This window comes from Myotis nattereri (genome assembly GCF_964212035.1).
Source record: "Myotis nattereri genome assembly, chromosome: Y".
Lineage (NCBI taxonomy): Eukaryota > Metazoa > Chordata > Mammalia > Chiroptera > Vespertilionidae > Myotis > Myotis nattereri.
Genome location: NC_138094.1, coordinates 28,517,324 through 28,542,255, shown reverse-complemented (window position 1 = coordinate 28,542,255; position 24,932 = coordinate 28,517,324). Strand labels below are relative to the sequence as shown.

The 24,932-nt window shown below is 45.8% G+C and overlaps 1 protein-coding gene across 1 annotated transcript; it reads right to left on the bottom strand.

The window, feature by feature from the left end:
• Window positions 1-22,393: 22,393 nt before the first annotated feature.
• LOC308512400 (cyclin-Q-like) lies at window positions 22,394-24,296 on the bottom strand (the record flags this gene model as incomplete). Its single annotated transcript, XM_081082164.1, has 2 exons — window positions 22,394-22,419; window positions 23,531-24,296. The coding sequence occupies 2 exons, from the start codon at window positions 24,294-24,296 to the stop codon at window positions 22,394-22,396; spliced, it is 792 nt and encodes a 263-aa protein (XP_080938290.1).
• Between the last annotated feature and the right edge of the window lie 636 nt (window positions 24,297-24,932).

Genomic DNA, 24,932 nt, shown 5'->3' with positions numbered 1-24,932 from the left:
TTGCTGCATGTTGCCTCTAAAACCAAGTGTCCTGCACTTGACGCTTTATTTGTTCTCGAGACCACAATGAGAAACCTAGCACAATTCTTTATTGGAATCTGGACTTTTCCACCAAAATATTCAGAAAAGCATAGTATTAAGGCAATGAGGCTTAGAAAGCTTAGATAGAGACCACATCTGTGAAGATGGGCACAGAAGGGGCCTGGATAGGAGGTGACTGCTGGTGCACAGGCATCTTGTACATGAAGGCCCTATGGGCAGGGTCTCTATGCCATCAGAAAGCAAACAGGGAGAGCAAGGCACACACAGTAGGTTCCTTACTACTAGAATGTACCCCAGAGTCCAACAATCTGCCCAGCAGTCAGGCAGGCTGGATACAGGGCAGCTGGAGCACACGAATGTCAAAGGGAAGACTCTGAATAAAGAAGAGCCAAAGCCTGGCCTGCTTGTCTCAGTGGATGAGTTTCGACCTGTGAACCAGGAGGTCAGGGTTCAATTCCCAGATCGTGACATGCCCATTTTGTGGGCTTTTAGACCAGTAGATGTCTTGTAGGAGGCAGCCAATCAATGATTCTCTCTCACCATTGATGGTTCTAACTCTTTCTCCCTTTCCCTTCCTCTGTGAAATCAATAAAAAAATATATATCTAAAAGTATGTACATAGCTTAGGGTTTTGATACCCTGAATATCCGTTTAGAAATACAAGAAGGAGCCTTTTGTCATGGTCAGGATTTCTTTTTTTTTTTTTAGCAGTCTTTTTTTTTTTAATATATTTCATCGACTTTTTACAGAGAGGGAGGGAGAGAGATAGAGAGTCAGAAACATCGATGAGAGAGGAACATCGATCAGCTGCTTCCTGCACATTTCCCACTAGGGATATGCCCGCAACCAACGCACATGCCCTTGACCGGAATCAAACTCGGGACCCCTCAGTCCTCAGGCCGACGCTCTATGCACTGAGCCAAACCGGTTTCGGCGTCATAGTCAGGATTTTTATGCTGTTCCTTCTTCCCCTTTAATCTTCCTTTCTAGTCCACTTCCCCATGGGATTGTATATAAAGTGATCTATTTCATGCTGGGACGTTTTGTATTGTTTGTCTTGTTGTATTTCTCTGTACCATAATACGTTATCAGTACAAACCTACAGTGGAAAAATTAGGCTGAGTAAATTGGGCATCCAAATGGCTTTATTAAGTATTTCACCAATCCAGGAGCATACCAGCTGGCAATGAAAAATGGGCTCACTGAGCCATACCATCCATGGTTTGTTCCACCACACAACGCGCAATCTGACAGGCTAGATTTTAAAATCCTTAAAAAGTTGAGGTCCCAGCTTCCAAAATTTTCAACTAATTTCACATACACTATTTCAATGAAAAGAATGTTAAAAAAACACACATTATTGGGGTAATATTTAAAATTGAAGTTGGAAGGCTTGTTGATAACTATACACTCAACAGTCCAAGAGGTGAGTTTTTAAAAACCTTTCCCATTCATGATGTTTGTTTATATTCACTAATAAAAATACTGAGGATTCAAGATAACTCAGAGTTTGAGTGATCATACCCTTTGTGGTGCATTAAATGTCAAATAGTTGCAGAGAAAGTGCATGAATAGTTCACCAATAAAATACATATCACAATCTAGGGGCGCTTTTGTTTACTCCATCCAGAAGCATAGTCCGGAAAGCTAACTGGTTCCATTTAAGTGGTAATCTCTATTTCAATCTTAGTATAACCACTTCAGAAAGTGCTGATGTCATTTAAATAAGCAAAAGGATGCCTGCATTTATACTTCTTCAAACTTTTATATCATTCCGTATTCAATTTTTCTCTATTTCTACTATTCCTTTCAAGGTTGAGGACATACAAAATGTCACAGGAAGGAGGTCAAGAATTGTTTTGCAGCCTTGGTGGAGGTTCCCCAATCCTTTTTCCATTTAGGTTGTCCAAAGAAAATATGTAAATTGTTTACCCTTCCTAACTGGAAACAGGGCAGTATGCCATGAAGAAGTAACACACTGCTTCATTTATTTCTTTTATCATTATTGTTCAGATTATTACAGTTGTTCCACTTTTCCCCCCATAGCTCCCCTCTACCCAGTTCCCACCCCACCTTCTGCCCTTACCCTGACACTGTCCTCATCCATAGGTGTACGATTTTTGTCCAGTCTCCTCCCATGCCCCCCACACCCCCCCACATCCCTTTCCCTTGCAAAAATTTTCAGTCCACCCCCTCTCTATGCCCAATTCTATTATATTCACCAGTTTACTCTGATCAGAATTTTTATTCACTTGATTTTTAGATTCACTTGTTGATATGTATCTGTTGTTCATAATTTTTATCTTTACCTTTCCTTCTTCTTCCTCTTCTTAAAGAATACCTTTCAGCATTAATTATAAAAAAATATGGAACGCTCCATGAATTTTGATGTCATCCTTGCGCAGGGGCCATCCTAATCTTCTCTGTATTGTTCCAATTTTAGTATATGTTCTGCCGAAGCAAGCACAGTTCTCTTTCTTTTTTAATAACTATATGTATCATTTGGAAACATTAAGATCTCAGTATGTTTTTAAAAGAATGAATGAATGCACTCTTTCATGAGCCGATAGTCTTCTTATTTTAAGTTTATAATTGTCTTTTTTTTTCTTTATTTTATTTTATTTATATTTTATTTTATTGCTCACAGTCTTACAAAGGGTATTGCATATGTGTCCCTTTTTTTCCCCCCGACCTTGACAATCCCCTGGCCTTCCCTACCCCCCAGTGTCTTATGTCCATTGGTTATGCTTATATGCAGCATACAAGTCCTTTGGTTGATCTCTTACCCCCCTCCCTCCTGCACCCCACTCCTTCCCGGCCTTCCTGCTACAGTTTGACAATCTGTTTGAGGCTGCTCTGCCTCTGTATCTATTATTGTTCAAAAGTTTACAATGGTCTCTATTATCCATGAATGAGTGGTATTTTTCCTTCACTGACTGGCTTATTTCACTTAGCATAATGCTCTCCAGTTCCATCCATGCCTTTGCAAATGGTAAGAGTTCCTTCTTTTTTACAGCAGCATGGTATTCCATCATGTAGATGTACCACAGTTCTCAAATCCATTCATTTACTGATGGGCACTTAGGCTGTTTCCAGATCTTAGCTATGGTGAATTGTGCTGCTATGAACATATGGGTTCATATATCCTTTCTGATAGGTGTTTCTGGTTTCTTGGGATATATTCCAAGAAGAGGGATCACAGGGTCAAATGGGAGTTCCATTTTTAGTTTTTTGAGGAAGTTCCATACTGTCTTCCATAGTGGCTGCACCAGTCTGCATTCCCACCAGCAGTGCACAAGTGTTCATTTTTCTCCACATCCTCTCCAGCACTTGTCGTTTGTGGATTTGTTGATGATAGCCATTTTGACAGGTGTGAGATGGGACCTCATTGTTGTTTTGATTTCCATCTCTCAGATGATTAGTAACTTTGAGTATGTTTTCATATGTCTCTTGGCTTTCTGAATGTCCTCTTTTGAAAGGTGTCTATTTAGGTCCTTTGCCCATTTTTTGATTGGATTTCTTATGTTCCTTTTGTTAAGTCGTATGAGTTCCCTATAAATTTGGAGATTAGGCCCTTATCAGATATGACATTGGCAAATATGTTTTCCCACACAGTGGGTTTTCTTGTTGTTTTGTTGATGGTTTTTTGCTGTGCAGAAGCTTTTTATTTTGATGTAGTCCCATGTGTTTATTTTCTCTTTAGTTTCCAATACCCTAGGAGCTGTATCAGAGAAGAAATTGCTTCAGCATATGTCTGAGATTTTGTTGACTTTAGATTCTTCTAGTATTTTTTATGGTTTCCTGTCTTACATTTAAGTCCTTTATCCATTTTGAGTTTATTTTTGTGTATGGTGTAAGTTGTTGGTCTAGTTTCATTTTCTTGCATGTATCTGTCCCATTTTCCCAACACCATTTATCTTGACTCCATTGTATGTTCTTTCCTCCTTTGCCACATATTAATTGAGCATATTGGTTCCGGCCGATTTCTGGGCTCTCTATTCCATTCCATTGATCTATATGTCTGTTCTTGTGGGAATACCAGGCAGGTTTGAGAACAGTGGCTTTGTAATACAGCTTGATATCTGGTAGTGAGATCCCACCTACTTTGTTCTTTCTCAGGATCGCTACAGCTATTCGGGGACCTTTTTATTCCAGATGAATTTTTGGAGAGTTCGTTCTAGGTCTGTGAAATATGCCGTTGGTATTTAATGGGAAGTGCGTTGAATTTATAGATTACTTTGGGTAGTGTGGACATTTTAATGATTTTGATTCTACCAGTCCAAGAACATGGTCTGTTCTTCCATGTGTTTATGTCTTCCTCTATCTCATTTTTCAACGCACTGTAGTTTTCTGAGTAGAGGTCTTTTACCTCCTTAGTTAAGTTTATTCCAAGGTAGCTTAATTTTTTTGGTGCGATGGTAAATGGGATTATTTTTTTAGTCTCTCTTTCTGTAAGTTCACCATTGGTGTATAGAAATGCCATCCATTTCTTGACCTTAATTTTGTATCCTGCTACATTGTCGAATTCATTTATTAAGTCTAATAGTTTTTTGATGGAGTCTTTAGAGTGTTTTATCTCTAATATCATGTCATCTGCAAATAAGGAGAGTTTTACTTCTTCTTTTCCAATTTGGGTGTCTTTTATTTCTTCTTCTTGTCTAATTTCAATGGCTAATACTTCCAGTACTATATCGAACAGAAGTGGTGAGAGTGGGCATCCCTGTCTTGTTCCTGTTCTTAGGGGAAATGGTGTTAGTTTTTGTCCATTGAGTATGATGTTGGCTGTGGGTTTGTCATATATGGCTTTTATTATGTTGAGGTATGATCCTTCTACTCCCACCTTGCTGAGAGTTTTTATCAAAAATGGGTATTGGATTATGGCTAATGTTTTTTCTGCATCAATTGATATGACTATGTGGTTTTTTCTTTCAATTTGTTTATATGATTTATCACATTTATTGATTTTCGGATATTGTACCATCCTTGCATCCCTGGGAAAAATCCAGCTTGGTCATGGTGTATGATCTTTCTGATATACTGCTGGATCCGATTTGCTAAGATTTTGTTGAGGATTTTGGCATCTTTGTTCATGAGGAATATTGGCCTGTAATTCTCTTTCATTGTGTTGTCTTTACCTGGTTTTGGTATTTGGGTGATGCTGGCTTTATAGAATGATCTTGGAAGTGTTCCTTCCTCTTGGATTTTTTTTAGTAGTCTGAGCAGGATAGGTTTTAGTTCTTCCTTGAATGTTTGGTAAAACTCCCCTGTGAAGCCGTCTGGCCCGGGCTTTAGTTTGTTGGTAGTTTTTTGATGACTGCTTCAATTTCTTGCATAGTTATTGGCCTTTTGAGATGTTTTGATCCTTCCTGATTGAGTTTTGGAATGTTGTATTTTTCTAGGAATATGACCATTTCCTCCGGGTTGTCTAATTTGTTGGAGTTGAGTTGTCCATAGTATTTTTTAACAATCATTTATATTTCTGTGGGGTCTGTTGTTATTTCGCCTCTATCGTTTCTGATTTTGTTTATTTGGGTCCTCTGTCTTTGCTTCTTGGTGAGCCTGGCTAGAGGTTCATCAATCTTGTTCATCCTTTCAAAGAACCAGCTCTTGGTTTCATTGATTTTATATATATATTTTTTGATCTCTATGTCATTTTTTTCTGATCTAATCTTTATTATCTCCTTCCTTCTGCTCACTCTGGGGTTTTCTTGTTGCTCTCTTTCTAGTTCTTTGAGTTGTAGAGTTAGATGATTTACTACCATTTTTTCTTGTATTTTGAGATAGACCTGTAGAGTTATAAACTTCCCTCTCAAGATTGCTTTCATTGTGTCCCATAGGTTTTGGATTGTTGTGTTTTCATTGTCATTAGTTTCCAGGATGTTTTTAATTTCTTCTTTGATCTCATTGGTAAACCAATCAATATTTAATAACATGCTATTCAGCTTCCAAGTGTTTAAGTATTTTGGGTTGTTTTTATTGTCGTTTATTTCTAATATTATGCCATCGTGATCTGAGAAGATGCTTGGTATGATTTCAATCTTCTCGAATTTGGGGAGACTTTGTTTGTGTCCCGATATGTGGTCTATTTTTGAATATATCCCATGAGCCCTTGAGAAGAATGTATATTCCTTGGCTTTGTGGTGCAGTGTTCTCAAGATGTCAATTCAATCCATCGGGTCCAGTGAGTCATTTAATATTGCTGTTTCTTTGCTGATTTTTTTTCTAGAGGATTTAATCAGTGATGGAGGTGGTGTATTAAAGTCCCCTACTATGATTGTATTGTTGTCGATCTCTCCTTTGATATCTTCCAGGAGGTTTTTTTTTTGTGTGTGTGTGTGTGTGTTTTTTTTTTTAATGTATCTGTGTGCTCCTGCATTGGGTGCATATATGTTTATCAGGGTTATATCTTCTTGTTTTATTGATCCCTTTAGTATTATGAAGTGGCCTTCCTTATCTCTTGTTATGGCCTCACTTTGAGGTCTATTTTGTCTGATATAAGTATAGCTACCCTAGCTTTTTTTTTGTTTCCATTTACCTGAAAGATATATTTTCATCCCTTCACTTTCAGACTGTGTGAGTCCCTTCTTCTGAGGTGGGTCTCTCATAGACAGCAAATGTATGTGTCATGTTTGGTTTATCCATTCAGCCACTCGATGTCTTTTGGTTGGAGCATTTGGTCCATTTACGTTTAAATTTATTATTGAAAGATACTTGTTGTAGCCATTTCTTTTTGTGTGTGGCTGTTTTCTTTCTGAGCTTTTTATTTCTTCTTTTTTGCACCAGTTCCTTTCGCATTTCTTGCATTGCTGGCTTGGTGGTGATAAACTCCCTTAGCCTTTTTTTGTCTGTGAAGCTTCTTATTTCCCCTTCAACTTTGAATGATAGCCTTGCTGGATAGAGTATTCTTGAATTCAGTCCTTTACTTTGCATCACTTGCAAATATCGTCCTTTTTTTTTTTTTTTTTTGCCTGATGTTTCTCTTGAGTAATCATTTGATAATCTAATGGGAGATCCCTTGAATGTAACTTTCCGTCTCTCTCTTGCAGCCTTTAAGATATTCTCTTTGTCCTGAACTTTTGCCATGGTAATTATGATGTGTCTTGATGTGTTTCTTTTCAGGTTCACCTTGTTTGGGACTCTCCGTGCTTGAGTGTTTTTTTTCTTCCCCACCTCAGGGAAGTTTTCTGATATTATTTCTTCCAGTAGGTTTTCTAACCCTTGTTCCTCTTGCTATAGTCCTGGCACCCCTATTATTCGTATGTTGTTTCATTTCATGTTGTCCAATAGTTCCCTTAGGCTCTCCTTCTCTCTTTTAATTTTTTTTCTCCAGTTGCTGTTCAGTTTGGGTGTGTTTTGTTTCCCTGTCTTCTAATTTGCTAATTCGGTCCTCGATTTCTCCTAGTCTACTGTTGAAACTTTCAATGGTGTTTTTTTATTGCAACTTCATAAAGGGACCTTCTAGTCTTGCTTCTTCCCCAAACCCACCATTTGATTTTACCCATTCTTAAATAACAGAAGACCTACTTTTTAAAAATTAAATATCATCCATTTCTTAGTATCATTTTCAGTCTCTTTTGGTGCACTGGGATTTTCAGTCATTTTTTTTTTTCATTCACTTTTTCTATGCTTTAATAAATCTTTTGCACAGGTAAGTACATTTAGTTGGAGCTATAAGACAACATCAAAACAGACAAAAAAGAGGCATTCTGGATCTTATCAAAATAACTATATTGAGGAAATTCTTGACTAAATCTTACCTTCAGAAATACTTCCACCCCTTCTCGCACTTAAAACAATTTGTAACCTTCCACTTACAATAAAATAATTTATAGTATAGTTAACCTTGAACATCGTTTTATATTCTTTAAAAGCATTACTTCAAAACCCAGAAAATTCTCCGAAAAATTCTACAAGTAAATAGCAAATGTTATTGTACCTGAGCTTATGAATTTAAAATTTTCAGTCACAGTGGCTGCAGAATTTTTTCAATGTTGGTTTTATAATATGTAGGCAGCATAATGTATCTGTGTGTTTTGTTGTTGCTAATCCAAGTAGAGGACCTTTTTCTATTGTTTTTTTTTCAACAGAAAGCATGGAAGGGGAGGTGGGAGTGAGGAGAGAGAGAGAGAGAGAGAGAGAGAGAGAGAGAGAGAGAGAGAGAGACATCATGGTTAACATTACTTTTGAATGAGCATACACCATGACAAAGTGGATACGTTCTGGGGAAGTAGGATAATACAACATCCAGAAATCAATAAACATGATGCATCACGTAAACAAATTGAGAGATATTCATAGGAATTGATGCAGAAAAAGCATTTGATAGAATCCAACACCCAATCCTATATAATAAGACAGAAACATGCAACTTAATCATCCCTCTGCTATGCTCAAGCCACACCTACACGCCACACCCACAAGCCAATCAGGAGTGTGTTTACAAATTAACCCAACTAAGATGATGGTGGCCATGGAGCTGGAGTAAGCAGGAGGCTTGGGTTGCTCCCTGCGATGGAGGAAGCCAAGCTTCCCGCCTGCTCTGGCAAGCGCTTGGCTTCACTCAATGCTAGAAAGTTTCAATTATAGAAGATAAATAAATTCTGATACCTGCTTCCAGCCAACCTCTACTCAAGGACGGGCTAGGAGCCTGGGTTGCCAGGGACAATGCAGGTTTCCAGCCAGACCTGGGCTCTGCTCAAGGCTATAAGTTTCAATTATAGAAGATAGCTAAATCCCAGAAAAACAGAAAAAAGAGAAAAAGGAGAGGCTGGGAGCGTAGGTTGCCCAGGGACATGGCAGGCCTGGAAATGGCCATCAGCCCCTCACCCATGCTTGTCGCGAACCCCAGCGGGACTCTCCCACCCTGAAGGGGCTGTGAGCAGCCTGAAAATGGTTCTGAGCCCCTCACCCAGGCTGGCTACACACCCATGTGGTGACGGTCCCTACTGCGGGGCTCGGCCAGCCTGCAAATAGCCATCAGCACCTCACCCACAGTGGCCAGGCACCACAGTAGGGACCCCCCAACCCTGAAGAGGATGTGGCCAGCCTGAAAACAGCCCTCAGCCCCTCACCCAGGCGGGGCAGGCACCCCCACGGGTTGAGGATCCCCACTGGAGGGCTTCGACAGACTGCAAAATGCCATCAGCCCCTTACCCAGGTTGGACAGGCACCCCAGCGGGACCCCCACCCTGATCCGGACACACTTCAGGGCAAAACTGCCGGCCCCCACCCGTGCACCAGGCCTCTGTCCTCCTATATAATAAAAGGGTAATATGAAAATTGACCCTAACAGCAAAACGACTGGGAATTACTGGTCAATATGATGCACACTAACCACCAGTGGACAGACACTTAATGCAGGAGCTTCCCCCTGGTGGTCAGTACCCTCCCACAGGCGGAGCTCTGCTCAGCCACAAGCCAGGCTGACGACTGCCAGCACAGTGTTGGTGGTGGTAGCCTCTCCCGCCTCCTCATCACCGCTCAGGATATCCGATTGCAGCTTAGGCCTGCACCCTCTGGCAAGTGGCTATCCCCCAAGGGCTCCTGGGCTGCCAGAGGGAGATCTGACTGCCAGCTTAGGCCTGATCCCTCAGGCATTAGGCCTTAGCCAGAAGGTGGACATCCTACAAGGATCCCAGACTGCAAGAAGGCATAGGCCTCAGGCCAGGCTGAATGACTCCCCCCCTCCCTCCCCACCAAGTGCACAAATTTTTCTGCACTGGGCCTCTACTTTTGATAAAAATTCTCAGCAAACTGGGAACAGAGGGATCATACCCTCTATATGACAAACCTACAGACAACAACATACTCAATGGGCAAAAAACATTAAGAAGAGAAATAAGACGGGGATGCCCACTCTCACTTCTGTTCGACAGAGTACTGGTAGTGCTAGGCAATGCAATCAGACAAGAAGAAGTCAAACAAGGCATGCCCACTGGAAAAGAAGAAGTAAAACTGTCATTATTCACAGATGGCATAGTACTGTCCATAGAAATACATAAAGAATCCATCAAAAAACTAGGAGATTTAATAAATGAATTTGGCAATGCAGCAGGATACAAAATTAACACCCAGAATTCTATGGCTTTTTGATACACCAATAATGAACTTACAGAAATAAAAACTAAAGAAACCAAAACAAAACAAAACAAAAAATCTCATTTACATTTGCAACAAAAAGTTAACATACCTAGGAATAAACTTAACTAAGGAGGTAAAAGACCTGTTCTTGGAAAACTACAGGAAATTTAAAAGAGATAGATGAAGACAAAAGCAAATAGAAGAACACACCACATTCATGGATTGGTAGAATCAACATCATTAAACGTTCATACTACCTAGAGCAATCTACAGTTTTAATGTATTCCCCATTAAAATACCAATGGCATGTCTCACAGACCTAGAACAAAGTCTCCAAAAATTCCTATGAAATTACAAAAGACCCCAAATAGTCACAGCAATCTTGACAAAGAAGAACAAAGTTGGATGGATCACAATACCAGATATCAAGCTATATTACAAAGCCACCATTCTCAAAACTGCCTGTTACTGGCACTAAAACAGACATATAGACCAATGGAATGGAATAGAGAACCCAGAAGTCAATCCAAGCAGTTATGCTCAATTAATATTTGACAAAGGAGGCAAAATCATACAATGGAGTCATACTGTCTCTTCAAAAATTGATGTTGGACAAATAGCACAGATACATGTAAAAAAAATGAATCTAGACCACCAACTTACACCATACACAAAAATAAACTGAAAATGGGTAAAGGACTTAAAGGTAAGTGGGTAACCTTGAAAATCTTAGAAGAATCCATAGGCAGAAAAATAGCAGGCATCTGTCTCAGCAGTACCTTTACTGATACAGCTCCTAGGGCAATGGAAACTGAGGAGAAAAGAAACAAATGGGACGACGTCAAATTAAAATGCTTCTGTAGAGAAGAAGCAGCCAAAAAATACAACAACAACAACAAAACAAGGAAGTCCACTGCCTGGGAGAATATATTTACCAACGTTATATCCAATAAGGACCTATTCTCCAAAATTCATAATGATCTCATTCAAACAAAAGGAAGATTAATATTCCACTCAAAATGTGGGCATAGGATTTAGATACTTTTTGAAAGTGAACATACAGAAAACCAAGAGACATATGAAAACATGCTCCAAATCACTAATCATTCAAGAGATTCAAGTCAAAAGGACAATGAGATACCATCTCACACTGGTCAGAATGGCTATCATCAACAGTTCAACACACAACAAGTGCTGGCAAGGATGGGGTGTAAAAGGAATCCTCTTGCATTACTTGTGGGAATGCAGACTGGTGTAGCAACTATGCAGAATACTATGGAGTTTCCTCAAAAAATTGAAAAAATGGAGCTCCCATTTGAACAGCAATCCCACTACTAGGAACATATCTCAAGAAATGACAAACACCAATCAGAAAGAGCATATGCACCCACATATTCAGAAGAAAAGCCAGTGAGAATGAAAGAAATGTGATGCAGATAGCAAAGCAATGACCTGCAGGCCCAGAGAATGAGCCCTTTTCCTGGCTTTGTTCTCCTAAGCCTTGGATCTGCAAGAATGGAGGCTACAGCCCCCTATAGCCATAAGCCTTCCCCTTGGCTCCAACTTGGACCTCAGAGACCTTCCATGTTGAAGTGCCCTCTTACCTAGATCCTATGAACCTGTTTATTATTACATTTTTATTTCTCATCCCAGGATATGTTTACTGGTGAGAGGAGAGAGAGAGAGAGAGAGAGAGAGAGAGAGAGAGAGAGAGAGAGAGAGAGAGAGAGAGAGAGAGAGAGAGAGAGAGAGAGAGAGAGAGAGAGAGAGAGAGAGAGAGATATCCCTTGCTTCCCTTAATCACCCTGACCAGGAATCCAACACAAAACCGAGGTGAATTCCCTGACCTGCCAGACTAGCAACCTCTGGTGTTTGGGACCAGGCTCCAGCTCATGGAGACACCAGCCAGGACTGTGACTGTCCATTCTACCAGGGGCAAATGTGTACCAGTCTGTAAGTGACACAGAAAGCAAATTCGCCATGTGCAAACTCTGACGCTTGCATCAATGCGAAGAGCAGGTGGTAACAGTCAGGAAAAGGACAGAGGATTATTTATACTTCAGAAGGGGGGTGCAAGGAGGAGTTTGCATGGAGGTTGGTGGCCTGCAGTGGTGCTGGCGAAGGGAGGGGTGGAGCAGAATGGGGCCAAGTGCAGTCTTGCTCACTGATTGAAGTTCATGTGCAAAGAGCATCTTGTGCATGGCCAGTGCACCCAGCATAGCTGGTGCATCCTCCTTTCCACGAGGAGGCCCCAAACCCCCTGTGTAGGAGACGCACCCTATGAAACCAAGACTATGCCTAAAGGATCCAGATAAGGGACCTGGGGACATGAAGTGAGCTCCAAGCACTGCCACCTGCTTGTTGGCATCTGCCCAGTTCAGGACCAGTGCCATCTGGAGGTGGGGGGTGGGGGGGAGGGGGCGGGTCCTGCTGGGTCAGTAGACTGCTGATCTCGCCAGCACTTTGTGTCAGAAGTGTACCCGCAAGGGCCCTTAGGGTGAACACAGGAGCTTGTGTGTACAGGTGCAGGGCGGGGCGTGGGAGGGACCACGCAACCCAGGGCAGGAGTGGTGGCGAGGTGACCTCCAAGTTAAGCGTGATGCTGTGCAGAAACCGAGGTCCTAGGAGGCGAGGGCCCAGGTGCTGCTGGGGCGGAGCAGCTACTGGACATGGACCTTCTCTCCCAGGTGGTGGAAGCTGAGGCTGGGGACAAAATGAGTGCAGCAGAGGAGGCGGAGTCCCAAGTAGAAGCAGAGGCGAAGCCTGAGGAGCAGCGAGCAGAGCCAGGGCCCAGTGGGACAAGCACCCGGCCCACACTGGAGGTGCTGGCGGCCCTTCAGGTCCAGCTGAGCATTGAGAGCGCCCGAGCCAGCAGAGCCTACCTTCGGGTGAAGCGCAAGACCTCTCGGCGTAGAAAGCCCATTCTTGAGTGCAGAAGGGCCATCATCCAGTGCATCCCCAACTTCTGGGCCCAAGCTGTATCCTTGCCTGAGCCCTTCTGGCTTCACTGCTGACAAAGACCACAGGGAGTAAACGGAGGAGGAGCCAGGAGAAGGTGAAGCGGAGGAGGACAGAGGAAAGGGCCTCCCCTCCCCAGTGGCACAGCACTGGGCAAAGCGATGGCCGGCTTCTAGGTGTCAGGTCAGGAAGTATGGGCACAACGTACCACACCACAATCAGATAGTGGAAGGGCACCTTTTCTGGGCAGTGGAAAGATCCTTGGAGGTAGTGTTTTGTGTTTCTCCCTTTTTGACCAAAAAGCTCAGTGTAAACACTCAGCTCGTTTTAGCCAGGTTTAAGGCGAATGCTTCCAGTGTCCTCTCTCAACACATCAGATGCCCATAGGAATTCCAGGCAGGCTTCCTCCCTCCTTCCACAGACACACAAACACAGGTATACACAAAGGACCAGAGGTACACACACACACACACACACACACACACACACACACCCTTTTATTGCAACTCGTGTGCAAAAAAAGGCTTATTTCCAACCCGGAATGCAGCCTTTGTGACCCACATGGACCTCTAGAAGATGTGTGCTGCCACTGTTTCTGGAGACCATACATTTCGTGTAGGCGATCCCAAGGGACAAGGCCAGGGTACATGCAGACACCCTAAGCCAGTGGTTCTCAACCTTCCTAATGCCACGACCCTTTAATACAGTTCCTCATGTTGTGGTGACCCCCAACCATAAAATTATTTTCGTTGCTACTTCATCACTGTAATGTTGCTACTGTTATGAATCATAATGTAAATATCTGATAGACAGGATGTATTTTCATTGTTCGTGACCCACAGGTTGAGAACCGCTGCCCTAAGCACTGCGTCATCTGCACAGGCACACGGAGGACAGGGAGGGCTCAGAACATGTCTGGAAATGAACCCACGATTGTTAGGGCAGGTTCATGCTCAGGTGATCATGAACCCACAGGTACCATTATTGTGAGCATGTGTGAAGAAAGTGTAGTTGGTGAGGATGTTGGAACAGGGGCAATGTCTGCCATCCACGGCCAACTCTCGTATGCCCCTAGGATGGCTCCGTGTCTTTTAGCTGCCCATTTCGTTTCACAGCCTCTGAGAGCTCCTTGACCAAAAGCAGATCCGGAACCACCCGCAGATATCAGCCATCATCACTGAGGAAGATGAAGACCTGCTGAACTACTTGATCAATGTGGAGGTCAGACTGGGAGGCAGAGTGGAGCGTGGGATGAGGGCTTTGGCACCCAGTGGGACGTGTCCCAGCATAAAGAAAGGGAGGGGAGGTGGGTGATTCCTGCAGGCAGGCTCACTCCAGAAGCTGGCAGACAAGACACTTTACTAGTTGCATCTCTTGGCAGGTGAAGGAAGTGAGCCTTCCCAAATACCGCTGCAAGTTGATGTTTTACTTCCGGAGCAACCCCTACTTCCTGAATGACCTGATCGTTAAGCAATATGATGTCAGCCTTGCAGGTGAGTGACAGTTCCCAGGATGGGCCTTTGGAAGAGCAGGAAAATGGTGGGTGGGTGTTGACATTGGACCGATGGGAATCCAGCCTTCCAACTTCCTTCCTGCAGGGTACAGGGCCTCCAGATCCACTCCAATCCTCTGGTTCTGGGATTATGAATGTGGAGCCCCCAGCCGCCGGCAAGATACAAGCAGCGTCAGCTTCTTCAAATGGTTGTCTGAACATACCCTGCCCGGGTCAGGCAAGATTGCTGAGGTGATTGATACTGCTCTGGCCACTGTCAGAAAATGTAATGGTGGAAGCCCCACGTGCTTGAAAAGCAGAGTAGCAGACTGGTCTGGTCCCCCTCTTCCCTGTGTTCCTTCCCAGATCATCAGCGAGGACCTGTGGCCCAATCCTTTGCAGTACTACCTCGCAGACTCAGGACCCAGAGGAGGGAGCTACAGAGGGGACCTGTTGGAGAGGAGGAGCCCCCCTGCTGGGCATTAAAAGGTGAGTAGTTGCCCCTGTGAATCTCCTTAGAAAAGTGGATGTGGAAAACCGGGCCTGGGTAAATTGGAGGTAACCTAGTGCACCAGGAATGTGTGTGAGAGCAGCAAAGGGAAACTGGGAGTCCTGGTGCCCACAGAATGTAAGCAGATGGGGGCGCTGTAAGCACCATGGCTTTCAGGATGACTGGCCTCGGGCCCTGGGCAACAAACATGGTTCTTCATCATGTTTCTGCAATCCTGTTGTAGGTGCTTTCACCACCCACTTAGGCCTCTTGCCACTCCAGTGGAGTCCTACCTTCCCATGCCTTACCCGTTTTCAGTGCCTCTAATTCACGTTTCTTTGTTTTTATACCCACCGCTCAGTTCCGCTGAGCTGAGCCCACAATGTTGGCAATGGCAGCAGGATCTGGACGAGACTATTGAAGTCCTGGGGTAGGAAAGTTAAACAGGCCAGGAAAAGGCACGGTGTACTGACTGTGGACATGTGCTTCAGAGGGGCCCCACACACCTTCAGGCACATGCCAGTGTCTGTGAGTGTGGGTGTGTGTGTATAGAAGGGGACACTCCAGATTCAGAGGAGATGGAGCAGAACATCAAATATGGCCCCGAAGGACCGAAACGATGTGGTGTTTGGGCACACACCAAGGTTGGCTGAGGGATTCTGTCCATTCCCTTTACACAGGAGGAAAAGAGGAGAAAAGGATCGCCTGCGGAAGAGTCAGAGAGCATATGCCACCTAACATGAGTGTCACTGAAAGAACCATAAAGAAGCTTGCAAGGTGTTGCTGACTCTGCGTTGTTGGTAGCAGGGAAATGTAATAGTATTGGGCAAAGACCTCACAAGGGGCTGTGGGAGCAGCATCTCCAGCATTTCAGCCTGCCTGGAAAGTGGCAGGGCTACAGAAGAGGAGACACCAGGCCTCGGAAGGCCTTCTGATATTGTTCCCTTCTTTCAGGGTGTTGTCTGGGAGGAGGAAGGAAGAATGGCTGACTTCTGATGACAAGTATTATAATTTGGGCAGGAGTGCAGGGGGCGACTTTAGATCCTGTCTCTTAGGCTCTCAACTCCCTTGGCTTGGGCGGTCACTCACATAGACATGCCATGGTCAGACAGAAGACAGCTGGCCTTTTCAAGATGGAGGCACTGCTCAACAGAAGCCATGAGCCTGTCCTGTGAACGTGAAAGTTTACAGGTAGAGCCACCCTCCCTGTGTGGGGCAGACTTGCATGGAAGTGATGTGGGGTGTGGGGCAGAGGAGAGGAGTTACACGCCAGGGAGGGTGCTAAGGCCTGGGGTGTATGGAGGCAGGTGCGCACTGCAGCACCCTGCATGGGTTGCACTTGGGAAAGGGAAAAGGTCAAAACTCTGTCAGTAGACCAAAGCCTTCCTTGTACACAGACAACCGCATAAGCCAATCCGAACATTCTAGAGGGGGGAACCTCAACACAACAAAGTTTATTTTCCTGTCAAGCAAGAATGAAATGGGAAACCCATTCCCAAAGGAGGCAATCACGTGAACAAAACTTGCCTTTTGTTGAAGTGGGGGCCTGGCGTGCCTTTCTCCATTCCAGTCTTCACACTCAGGTTTTGGGGAGGATTTTGGTGTGTGAAAGTGGGTGGGCTTCCTCAGGAACCTGGGGCTGCAGGGGCCAGGTTCATACACCAGGGCTGTGACTAAGGGGCGGAGTTGTGCAGGGTGACGCCCACTGCCCTGCCCTTGATTGAAGGAGACTTTTCAGGAGCCCATCCAGAGACTGCAGGCTGGGCCTGGCCAGTTGCCTTCTGTACCACATGCTCACATGACCAGCGCCTGTGCATGAGCCCAGTGTGCACCCACTCAGCACACCAGGGCCTGGATGCATGCACCAGTGAGCGAGCGCCTTGCATGGACTCAGCAGGCTCTGCACCACCTGCTCCTTCACAGCACCAGTCTCAGAGCCAGGGGGCATCCAGAGTCAGGCTGTGTTGGGAGACTGAGGGGCTCCTGGGGGCAGCGCGTTTCCTCTCAGTTCCACTAGGGGGCCTTCAGCTTCAGGGCGCCTGAGGACTCACAGTGCACCCCAGGGCCATTGCACCAGGAAGGACAGGGCAAGCAGGGTGGCCCAGAGGCTTTTAGCTTCACCTCGGTGCAGGAAAGTGGTGATACCCAGGACACAAGGGCACAGGAGGTTTGGAGGAAAGCTATAGGGCTGGAGAGGGAGGATTTCATGCAGGTGAGGGAGGCTGTGATCCTGGAGCTGAGGTTGGATGCAGGTAAGAAGTTTGGCTAGATCTTGAGTGGGGTGCAGGGGAGGACTGGGTGGCTGCAGAGCAGTGTGTGCAGGGAGAGGAGAGTGAGGTGCAGCAGGGAACCCAGAGTGAGGAGCAAGGGGAAGACAAGGAAGGCCTGGGGGAGGAGTTGTAGGCACAGGCTCAGTTTGTCCTGTGGACAGAGGGCCTTCTGCAGGTGGTGCCATGGCAGGCCATGTGGGCAGGGGAGTAGGTTTTCCCACATCTGCAGGTGGGGAGGCAGGAGGAGGTGGTGAGTGAAGAGCTGAGGCTGGAGGCACACGCTCCAGGTGACCCGCAAGGGAGTGACCACCAGGAGGATGGGTGGATGGAGGAGCAATTAATTGCAGGGGAGCAGTTTGTCCTGCAGGGGGAGGGGAAGTGCACCATGGAGGCAGTGGAACAGGTGGGAGAGGTGGAGCCTCAGTCCAAGGCCAAAGCAAAGCCAGAAGAAGAGGAGCCAGTGCAGCAGGAGCAGGCCCAGTCAGGGCCCGGGGCCAAGTTAACCTGGTCCCCTCTGGAGGTGCTCCAGCCCCTTCAATTGGAGATGGAGCCCATGAATGAGCAAGCCAGCAGGGCCTTCTCTCGGCTCAGGTGCAGGACTCGGCAGAGGCTCAAGCCCTATTTCAAACAGAGAAGCCTCAATATCCGGCGCATCCCTGGGTTCTGGCTCACAGCTGTATCCTTGAGGGTAGAGGAGCAGGATCACAAGGAGCATGGGACAGTGCAGGAGAACGTTGTAAGCGGGGATGATTCCCATAGAAAAAAACATTGAGGACAATCTAGGGGCAGTGCGCCCCAGTCTGGCCCAGGACCCTGGAGACACCCTCTGTCTTATACAGGCACCATAGAAGCAGTACCTGAGGGTCCAGGGGCAGAGCTCCAAGGCAGAGGCACGCATACACCAGGGGCTGATGCCCACAGACAGGGCTGTGTTGCACGGGCTGTTCTGGGACTAACTAACGCTGCCTTACAGGCCGTCTCTATGTCCAATTCCTCAGTCAGAAGCAGGAATGTGTGATGTGTAGCCTGTCAAGCCCTCAGCACAAAACAATCTGGTGGGCATCAGGGTCTGTCAGGAAACAGAGTGGTGCTGTGCCCCTTTCTGCCCTTGATGGAGAAGGAGTGGCCTTAAGGGAAGGAGAGGCCAGGCCAGGCTGCTCTTTCTAGCTGGTCCATGCCCAGCTTCCAAGGTGCAGGTTGCTTGACCCAAAGCAGTTTGTCAACCACCCAGAGTTGTCGGCAATGATTAGGGTCCAAGAAGAAAACATCCTTGGCCACATGATCAATTTGAAGGTCAGTCCACCTGCTCCATGGAGTGGTGGAGGGCAGGTGGGTAAGTGGCCTGTCCCTGAAAAGAGCTACATGCGGGAGCACTGGGCTGTGATTTCACTCCCTGGATCCACTTTCCTTCTGCAGGTGAGGGAAGTCAGGCATCCCTGGGGTTGCTGCACCATTAGCCTGTACTTCTGCAGCAACCCCTACTTCCACAACCATGTGATTGTGAAGGAGTATCTCATCACCCTCACAAGTAACAGGAGGCTCCCTGCATGGCCTTCAGCTGGTGGTGGGCAGGGATGGAAGGCGATGTACCCAGCTTCACATACCCCTCTCCTGCAGGATACAGGGTGTCCCGTGCCACTCCAATTCAGTGGTACCAGCATTGTGAATGAGAAGCCTAGAGCCACAGGCTCCAGGACAGCAGCGCCAGCTTCTTCTACTGGTTCTCTGACCACAGTGTGGCAGAATCTGGCAGGATTGCTGTGGTGGGATGTCACTGGCCATGTCAGCATACAGCTTCCTGTGTCTGCCTGCTGCTTGCGTTTCTATTCTGGTCCCTGTGGTCTCCTGTTTGCCCTACCAGATCATCAGCAAGGACCTGTGGCTCAATCCCCTGGAGAACTATGAGAGGAGGATGGCCCCCAGTGAGCAGACAGGACGGGTGAGGAGGGCCTGCCTGGGCTCTCCCCTGGTGTGCTGCCAGGCTCCCTCCTGGGCCATTACTTTTCTCTCACAGGGACACCTGGATGCTGCGAGGGATACAGCCTGTGACACCAGTGCCGCAGGGTGTGTGCCTGAGACAGCACTACCAGCACAACAAGGGCAGTGCAATTCCAGTTCAGGCGGGGGCGCTCAGTCAGGAGGAGGGAGTGTGCATGTCCACTGTCACTCAGAGTAAATGCAGATTACATGCGCCACTCCTCTGAACTCTCCCTCTAGGCCTCCCACAGCACCTTCAGGCCTTGCCACCAGCCCCTCAACAGGAGCTGGCATGACATGTTCTTCCTATACTCGTGTCTCTGAATCTTCCTCATGCCGAGGCCTAGGCTGCTGTGCTTCCACGCCGCATTGCCCTATTGCTGCTCACCACCATCTCCTATTTCCCCAAGGTCTTTTCTTCCTCCTGGGGCCAGTGGGAGAAGCCTGCGCCTTATCAGTATCTTAGGGTGCGAAGTGTGGGCCACAGAACTAGAGAAATCCTTGTTTTTCAACCTTGTCAGAGGTTCTTCAATCCTTTTATCCATTTAGGTTTTCCAAGGAGAATACCTCATTTGTTTACCCTCCCTAACTGGAAAACAGGGCAGCATGCCATGACGAAATAACACACTGCTTCATTTTGTATGCAGTTCACTTCAAAGACTTTATGCACTTATGGTCATAGACACCCTGGGAAATTTAGGGCCATGAATATAACTCACCATCCAAACACATTGCTTTTATGTGTAGTAAAATCAGACAAGAAATCCCATTTGCAGAGCACTTTCTTCTGAAAATTTTTTGTAATGTTAGTGTTTAAGGTTTTACAAAAAGTAATATATATGTCTCTTTCTTTTTTTCTACTGACCTCCCCCGGGCCTCCCCTATTCCTAGTCACTTGTTCTCGTCACCCACTCCCAGTGTCTTGCCTCTGTTGGTCTGTTCGTTGTGCTTATATTCTGAATATTTTAACAATAAAATATGTAAAATTTAAACATTTAAGTATATTGTAATTTAAATCAGCACTTATGATACAACCTTGTATAATTCAAACCTTGCCTCCAATCCTGAAACTTCATAATGGTACCTACAATTCTTTCTTTTTTTATTTTTTATTAAATCTTTATTTTTCAGATTATTACATTTGTTCCTCTTTGTTCCCCCCATAACTCCCCTCCTCCCAGTTCCTGCCCCACCCTCCGCCCTAACTCCCCACCCACTGTCCTCATCCATAGGTGCATGATTTTTGTCCAGTCTCTTCCCGCATCTCCCACACCCCTTTTCCCCCCCCAAGAATAGTCAGTCCATTCCCTTTCTATGTCCCTGATTCTATTATGATCACCAGATTATTTATTCACTTGATTCTTAGATTCACTTGTTGATAGATGCATGTTTGTTGCTCATAATTTGTATCTTTACCTTTTTCTTCTTCTTCCTCTTCTTAAAGGATACCTTTCAGAATTTCATAGAATCCTGGTTTGGTGGTGATGAACTCCTTTAGCTTTTCCTTATCTGTGAAGCTCTTTATCTGACCTTCAATTCTGAATGATAGCTTTGCTGGATAAAGTAATCTTGGTTGTAGGTTCTTGGTATTCATCACTTTGAATATTTCTTGCCACTCCCTTCTGGCCTGAAAGTTTCTGTTTGAGAAATCAGCTGACAGTCGTATGGGTATTCCCTTGTAGGTAACTGAGTTTCTTTCTCTTGCTGCTTTTAAGATTCTCTCTTTGTCTTTTGCTCTTGGCATTTTAAGTATGATGTGTCTTGGTGTGGTCCTCTTGGGATTCCTTTTGTTTGGGGTTCTCTGTGCTTCCTGGACCTGTAAGTCTATTTCTTTCACCAGGTGGGGGAAGTTTTCTGTCATTATTTCTTCAAATAGGTTTTCAATATCTTGCTCTCTCTCTTCTTCTGGCACCCCTATAATCCGGATGTTGGTATGCTTGAAGCTGTCCCAGAGGCTCCTTACACTATCTTCATATTTTCAGATTCTTTTTTCATTTTCTTTTCTGGTTGGGTGTTTTTTGCTTCTTTGCATTTCAAATCTTTGCCTTGATTCTTGCACTCCTCTGGTCTGCTATTGGGAGTCTGTATAGTATTTGTTATTTCAGTCTGTGTATGCTTAATTTCTAGTTGGTTCTTTATCATAACATCGAGGGTCTCATTAGATTTCTTGAGGATCTCACTACATTTATCGGAGGCTTCTAGACAGTTCTTAAGAGACCTTAAAAGTGTGGTTCTGAGCTCAATATCCTCCATTGACAGTTTTGTCCTGTTTCTTTGTCTCCGCATTTTTTATGCTTTCTTGGTGCACCCCCTAGTGGTCTTTGTGCGCAGTCTTGTTGTAGTTAAGTCTTGATTGTTGTTGGCAATACCAGGGTTGATTTCACCTCTAGGCTAACTGGCTATGAGAGTCCGCTGTGTCGGCAGTGGGAGAGCTTCTGTGATGGATCTCTAGGGCGGTGCTAATCTAACGTTTGCCTGAGGCTATCCAGCAAATGCCTCTGTGCAGGGCTTGGGTGGGGCAGGTCCCCGGGGATCTACAGGGTGGGTCAGAGCAAGCAGTTATGGCTGCTCTCAGTTCCATCCCTAGGGGCTCTGCCTTAGAGTTCCGACCAAAGCCAGACAGTCCCACTTCTCCCGTTTGAGTCTGGGTCCCTAGAGACTCGCCCGGATCTGGAGCTCAGAGTCTGAAACTCCCTCCCGATTGAAACCAACAACCGCACCCTCCGACTCCAGCCCACTCTGCGTGCACTCCGCACCTCAGTATTTCACTACAGCACCGCACCTCCTCTGAGTCCAGATATGATATTCTCTTTCCTCCTAGTTGTAGAATTTCCACTCAGCCAGAATTCCAGTGGTACTGGATGATGTCCGTTCCATCTTTTAGTTGTTTTTTGAAGTAGTTGTTCAAGGCAGCAATCTCCAGTGTTAACATATGCCACCATCTTGGTTTTCCAAACAATTCTTGATGCTTCCCCCAAACCTACCATTTCCTTTTAGTCATTCTTAAATAACAGAAGCCAAATTCTTTACAATAAAATTTTGTCGGTACCTTATCATTTTCAATTTCAGTGTCTAATTCTTCTGTCACAGCGGCTTCCCCCCCTGACTCCCTGAGCCCAATAAGGTGAGCCACTGTACTGCATGATTCACTCTCTCTTGCATACATGGTGTATCCTGTAATTGCCGCCTGCACTACACTCAGGACCTCTTACAGGGGTGTCCCATTGGCTGTTGCAGTAATTGCCGTGCCCCCATCATACCCATCTCCTCTGTGGCTGTAATAATCATCACAGGGACTGGACCACCATAAGTCAGAGGGGGCCTTCGTACTGGTGGTGCCCAGTTTTTTACTGGAATGTTGATCTTCCTTTTGTTTAATTGGATGAGTTCAGTATGAATTTTGGAGAATAGGTCCTTATCAGACATAACATTGGAAAATATCTTCTCCCAGGCAGTGTACTTCCTTGTTTTGTTGTTGTTGTTGTTCTTGTATTTGTTGGCTTCTCCTTCTCTGAAGAAGTGTTTTAATTTGACATCATCCCATTTGTTTCATTTCTCCTCAGTTTCCATTGCTCTAGGAGCTGTATCAGTAAAGGTATTGCTGAGACAGATTCCTGATATTTTGTCTTCTTCTAAGATTTTCATGGTTACCCACTTACGTTTAAATCCTTTATTCATTCCTAGTTTATACTTGTGTATGGTGTAAGTCGGTGGTCTAGATTAACTTTTTTTGCATGTATCTGTGCTAAAAGTCCAACACCAATAATTATTATGTTTTTATTTTGGCTTTGTAATATCTTTAATGAAACAAAATAAAATGTCCTCTATGTTATTTGAGTCATACTTTCTCTAAATCTTGCCTTTAAAAAAATCCCCTGGGGCACAGTCCCATCCGTTCTTTGATTTTCCTTCCACTGATCCCAAACCTCTGCTGTAGTCTGTGTCCTTTCAAAGGACAAAAGCAGACCTGGAGGCCTCAGAGCTGCCCGCAGCCTGCTCCTGCCCACGGTAGGTGCAGCGCCCATCACCATCTGGACCATGGCTGCCAGGCACAGTCAAAGCCTGAGAATCAAAGTGGCAGCATGTCAACGCCTTCACAGGCCTGTTTCCAGCAGCACAAAGCCAGTCCTCCCACCCAGTGCTCTGGGGACCGGCCGTCATGGCGATGTGGTGGCACCCTCCCCTGGCAGCTGAGCGTCCCAGGCTTTTCTTTGGGCAGACCTGGGCCAGGACCTTTGGGGATCTCTGTGTCCATGGTATAAATGCGAGTGAGATCAGACACAATGTTATCAATGATTGGCTTGGTAAGGTCGCCACTAAACACCTGCCACCATGGCTTCTTGGCCTTGGCCTCGGCGGGCACCTGGACCCCATAGACCTGCAGGGCCAGGTGGAGCACCGCCACCGCTATGTGCTGAGCCTGGAACTGGAGGCACAGCCCCCCGCGGTAGCTGTCCCGCAGCAGGGCCCAGGCAGTGACGGAGATGGGGGTCCGTTGCCAGCTGTAAGGATTCAGCCAGTTCTTGAGAGAAATCAGGTAGTGGAGCAGGTACCTGTGTGGGTGCTGAAAGGAGACTTGGAAGCGCAGTACCCGCAGCACAAGGAGCTCGCACTGCACAATGCTGTCCCGGATCACGCACAATAGGGAGTCCATTTCCAAGGGCTCGCTGCCCGGGTGGAAGTACCTGTTGGACACGTTGATGATGTCACGGGTTCGCAGGGGCTGTTCTTCCACTTTGCCAGCCAAGTAAAGGGCAGACATGGCGACCAAGTAGGGGTCATAGGCGTCCAGGTTGATCTCGCAGAAGAACTTATGGTAAATGGCACAGGTGGTGGCGAGGGGAATGGACTGCATCCCTAGCTTGACACCTGCCTCCATGATGAACCTTGTCACGCGGAATTGCACCCGGGCCGGGGGTTCGGGCCACCCCTTGGCGCCTGGCGCCGCGTCCTCCTCTCTACAGCTGGCCTGGCTAAGGTCCTCCATGGGGCCCTGCCCAGAGGCCCCAGACACCGAGGGAAGGGCAAGAGTCTCCAGTGCAGTGCCTGTGTCAGCAGAGTTCTATCCCAGTGCGCAGCTGCCCAGCCCCACCCCGCCCCGCCCCACCCCGCGGCCCCACCTACCCCGACCTGCCTAGGCCTGACTGCCATCCAGGTTCCAACACCAATTATTGAAGAGACTGTAAGACTGCATTCTATGTTTTTGCCTCCTTTGTCAAATATTAATTGAGCATAATGGTTAGGGTTGACTTCTATGTTCTCTGTTCTGTCCCATTGGTCTTTATGTCTTGTTTAGTGCCAGTAACAGGCATTTTTGAGAATGGTGGCTTTGTAATACAGCTTGATATCTGGTATTGTGATCCCTCCAACCTTGTTCTTCTTTGTCCAGATTCCTGTAACTCTTTGGGGTCTTTTTTTAAATCCATAGGAATTTTTGGAAACTTTCTTCTAGGTCTGTGAGTTACGCCATTGATATTTTAAGGGGGAATACATTAAAACTGTACATTGTTTTGGGGACTATGAACATTTTATTGATGTTGATTGTACCAAACCATGAATATGGTATGTTCTTCTATTTGCTTTAGTCTTCCTCTATCACTTTTTTCAATTTCCTGGAGTTTTC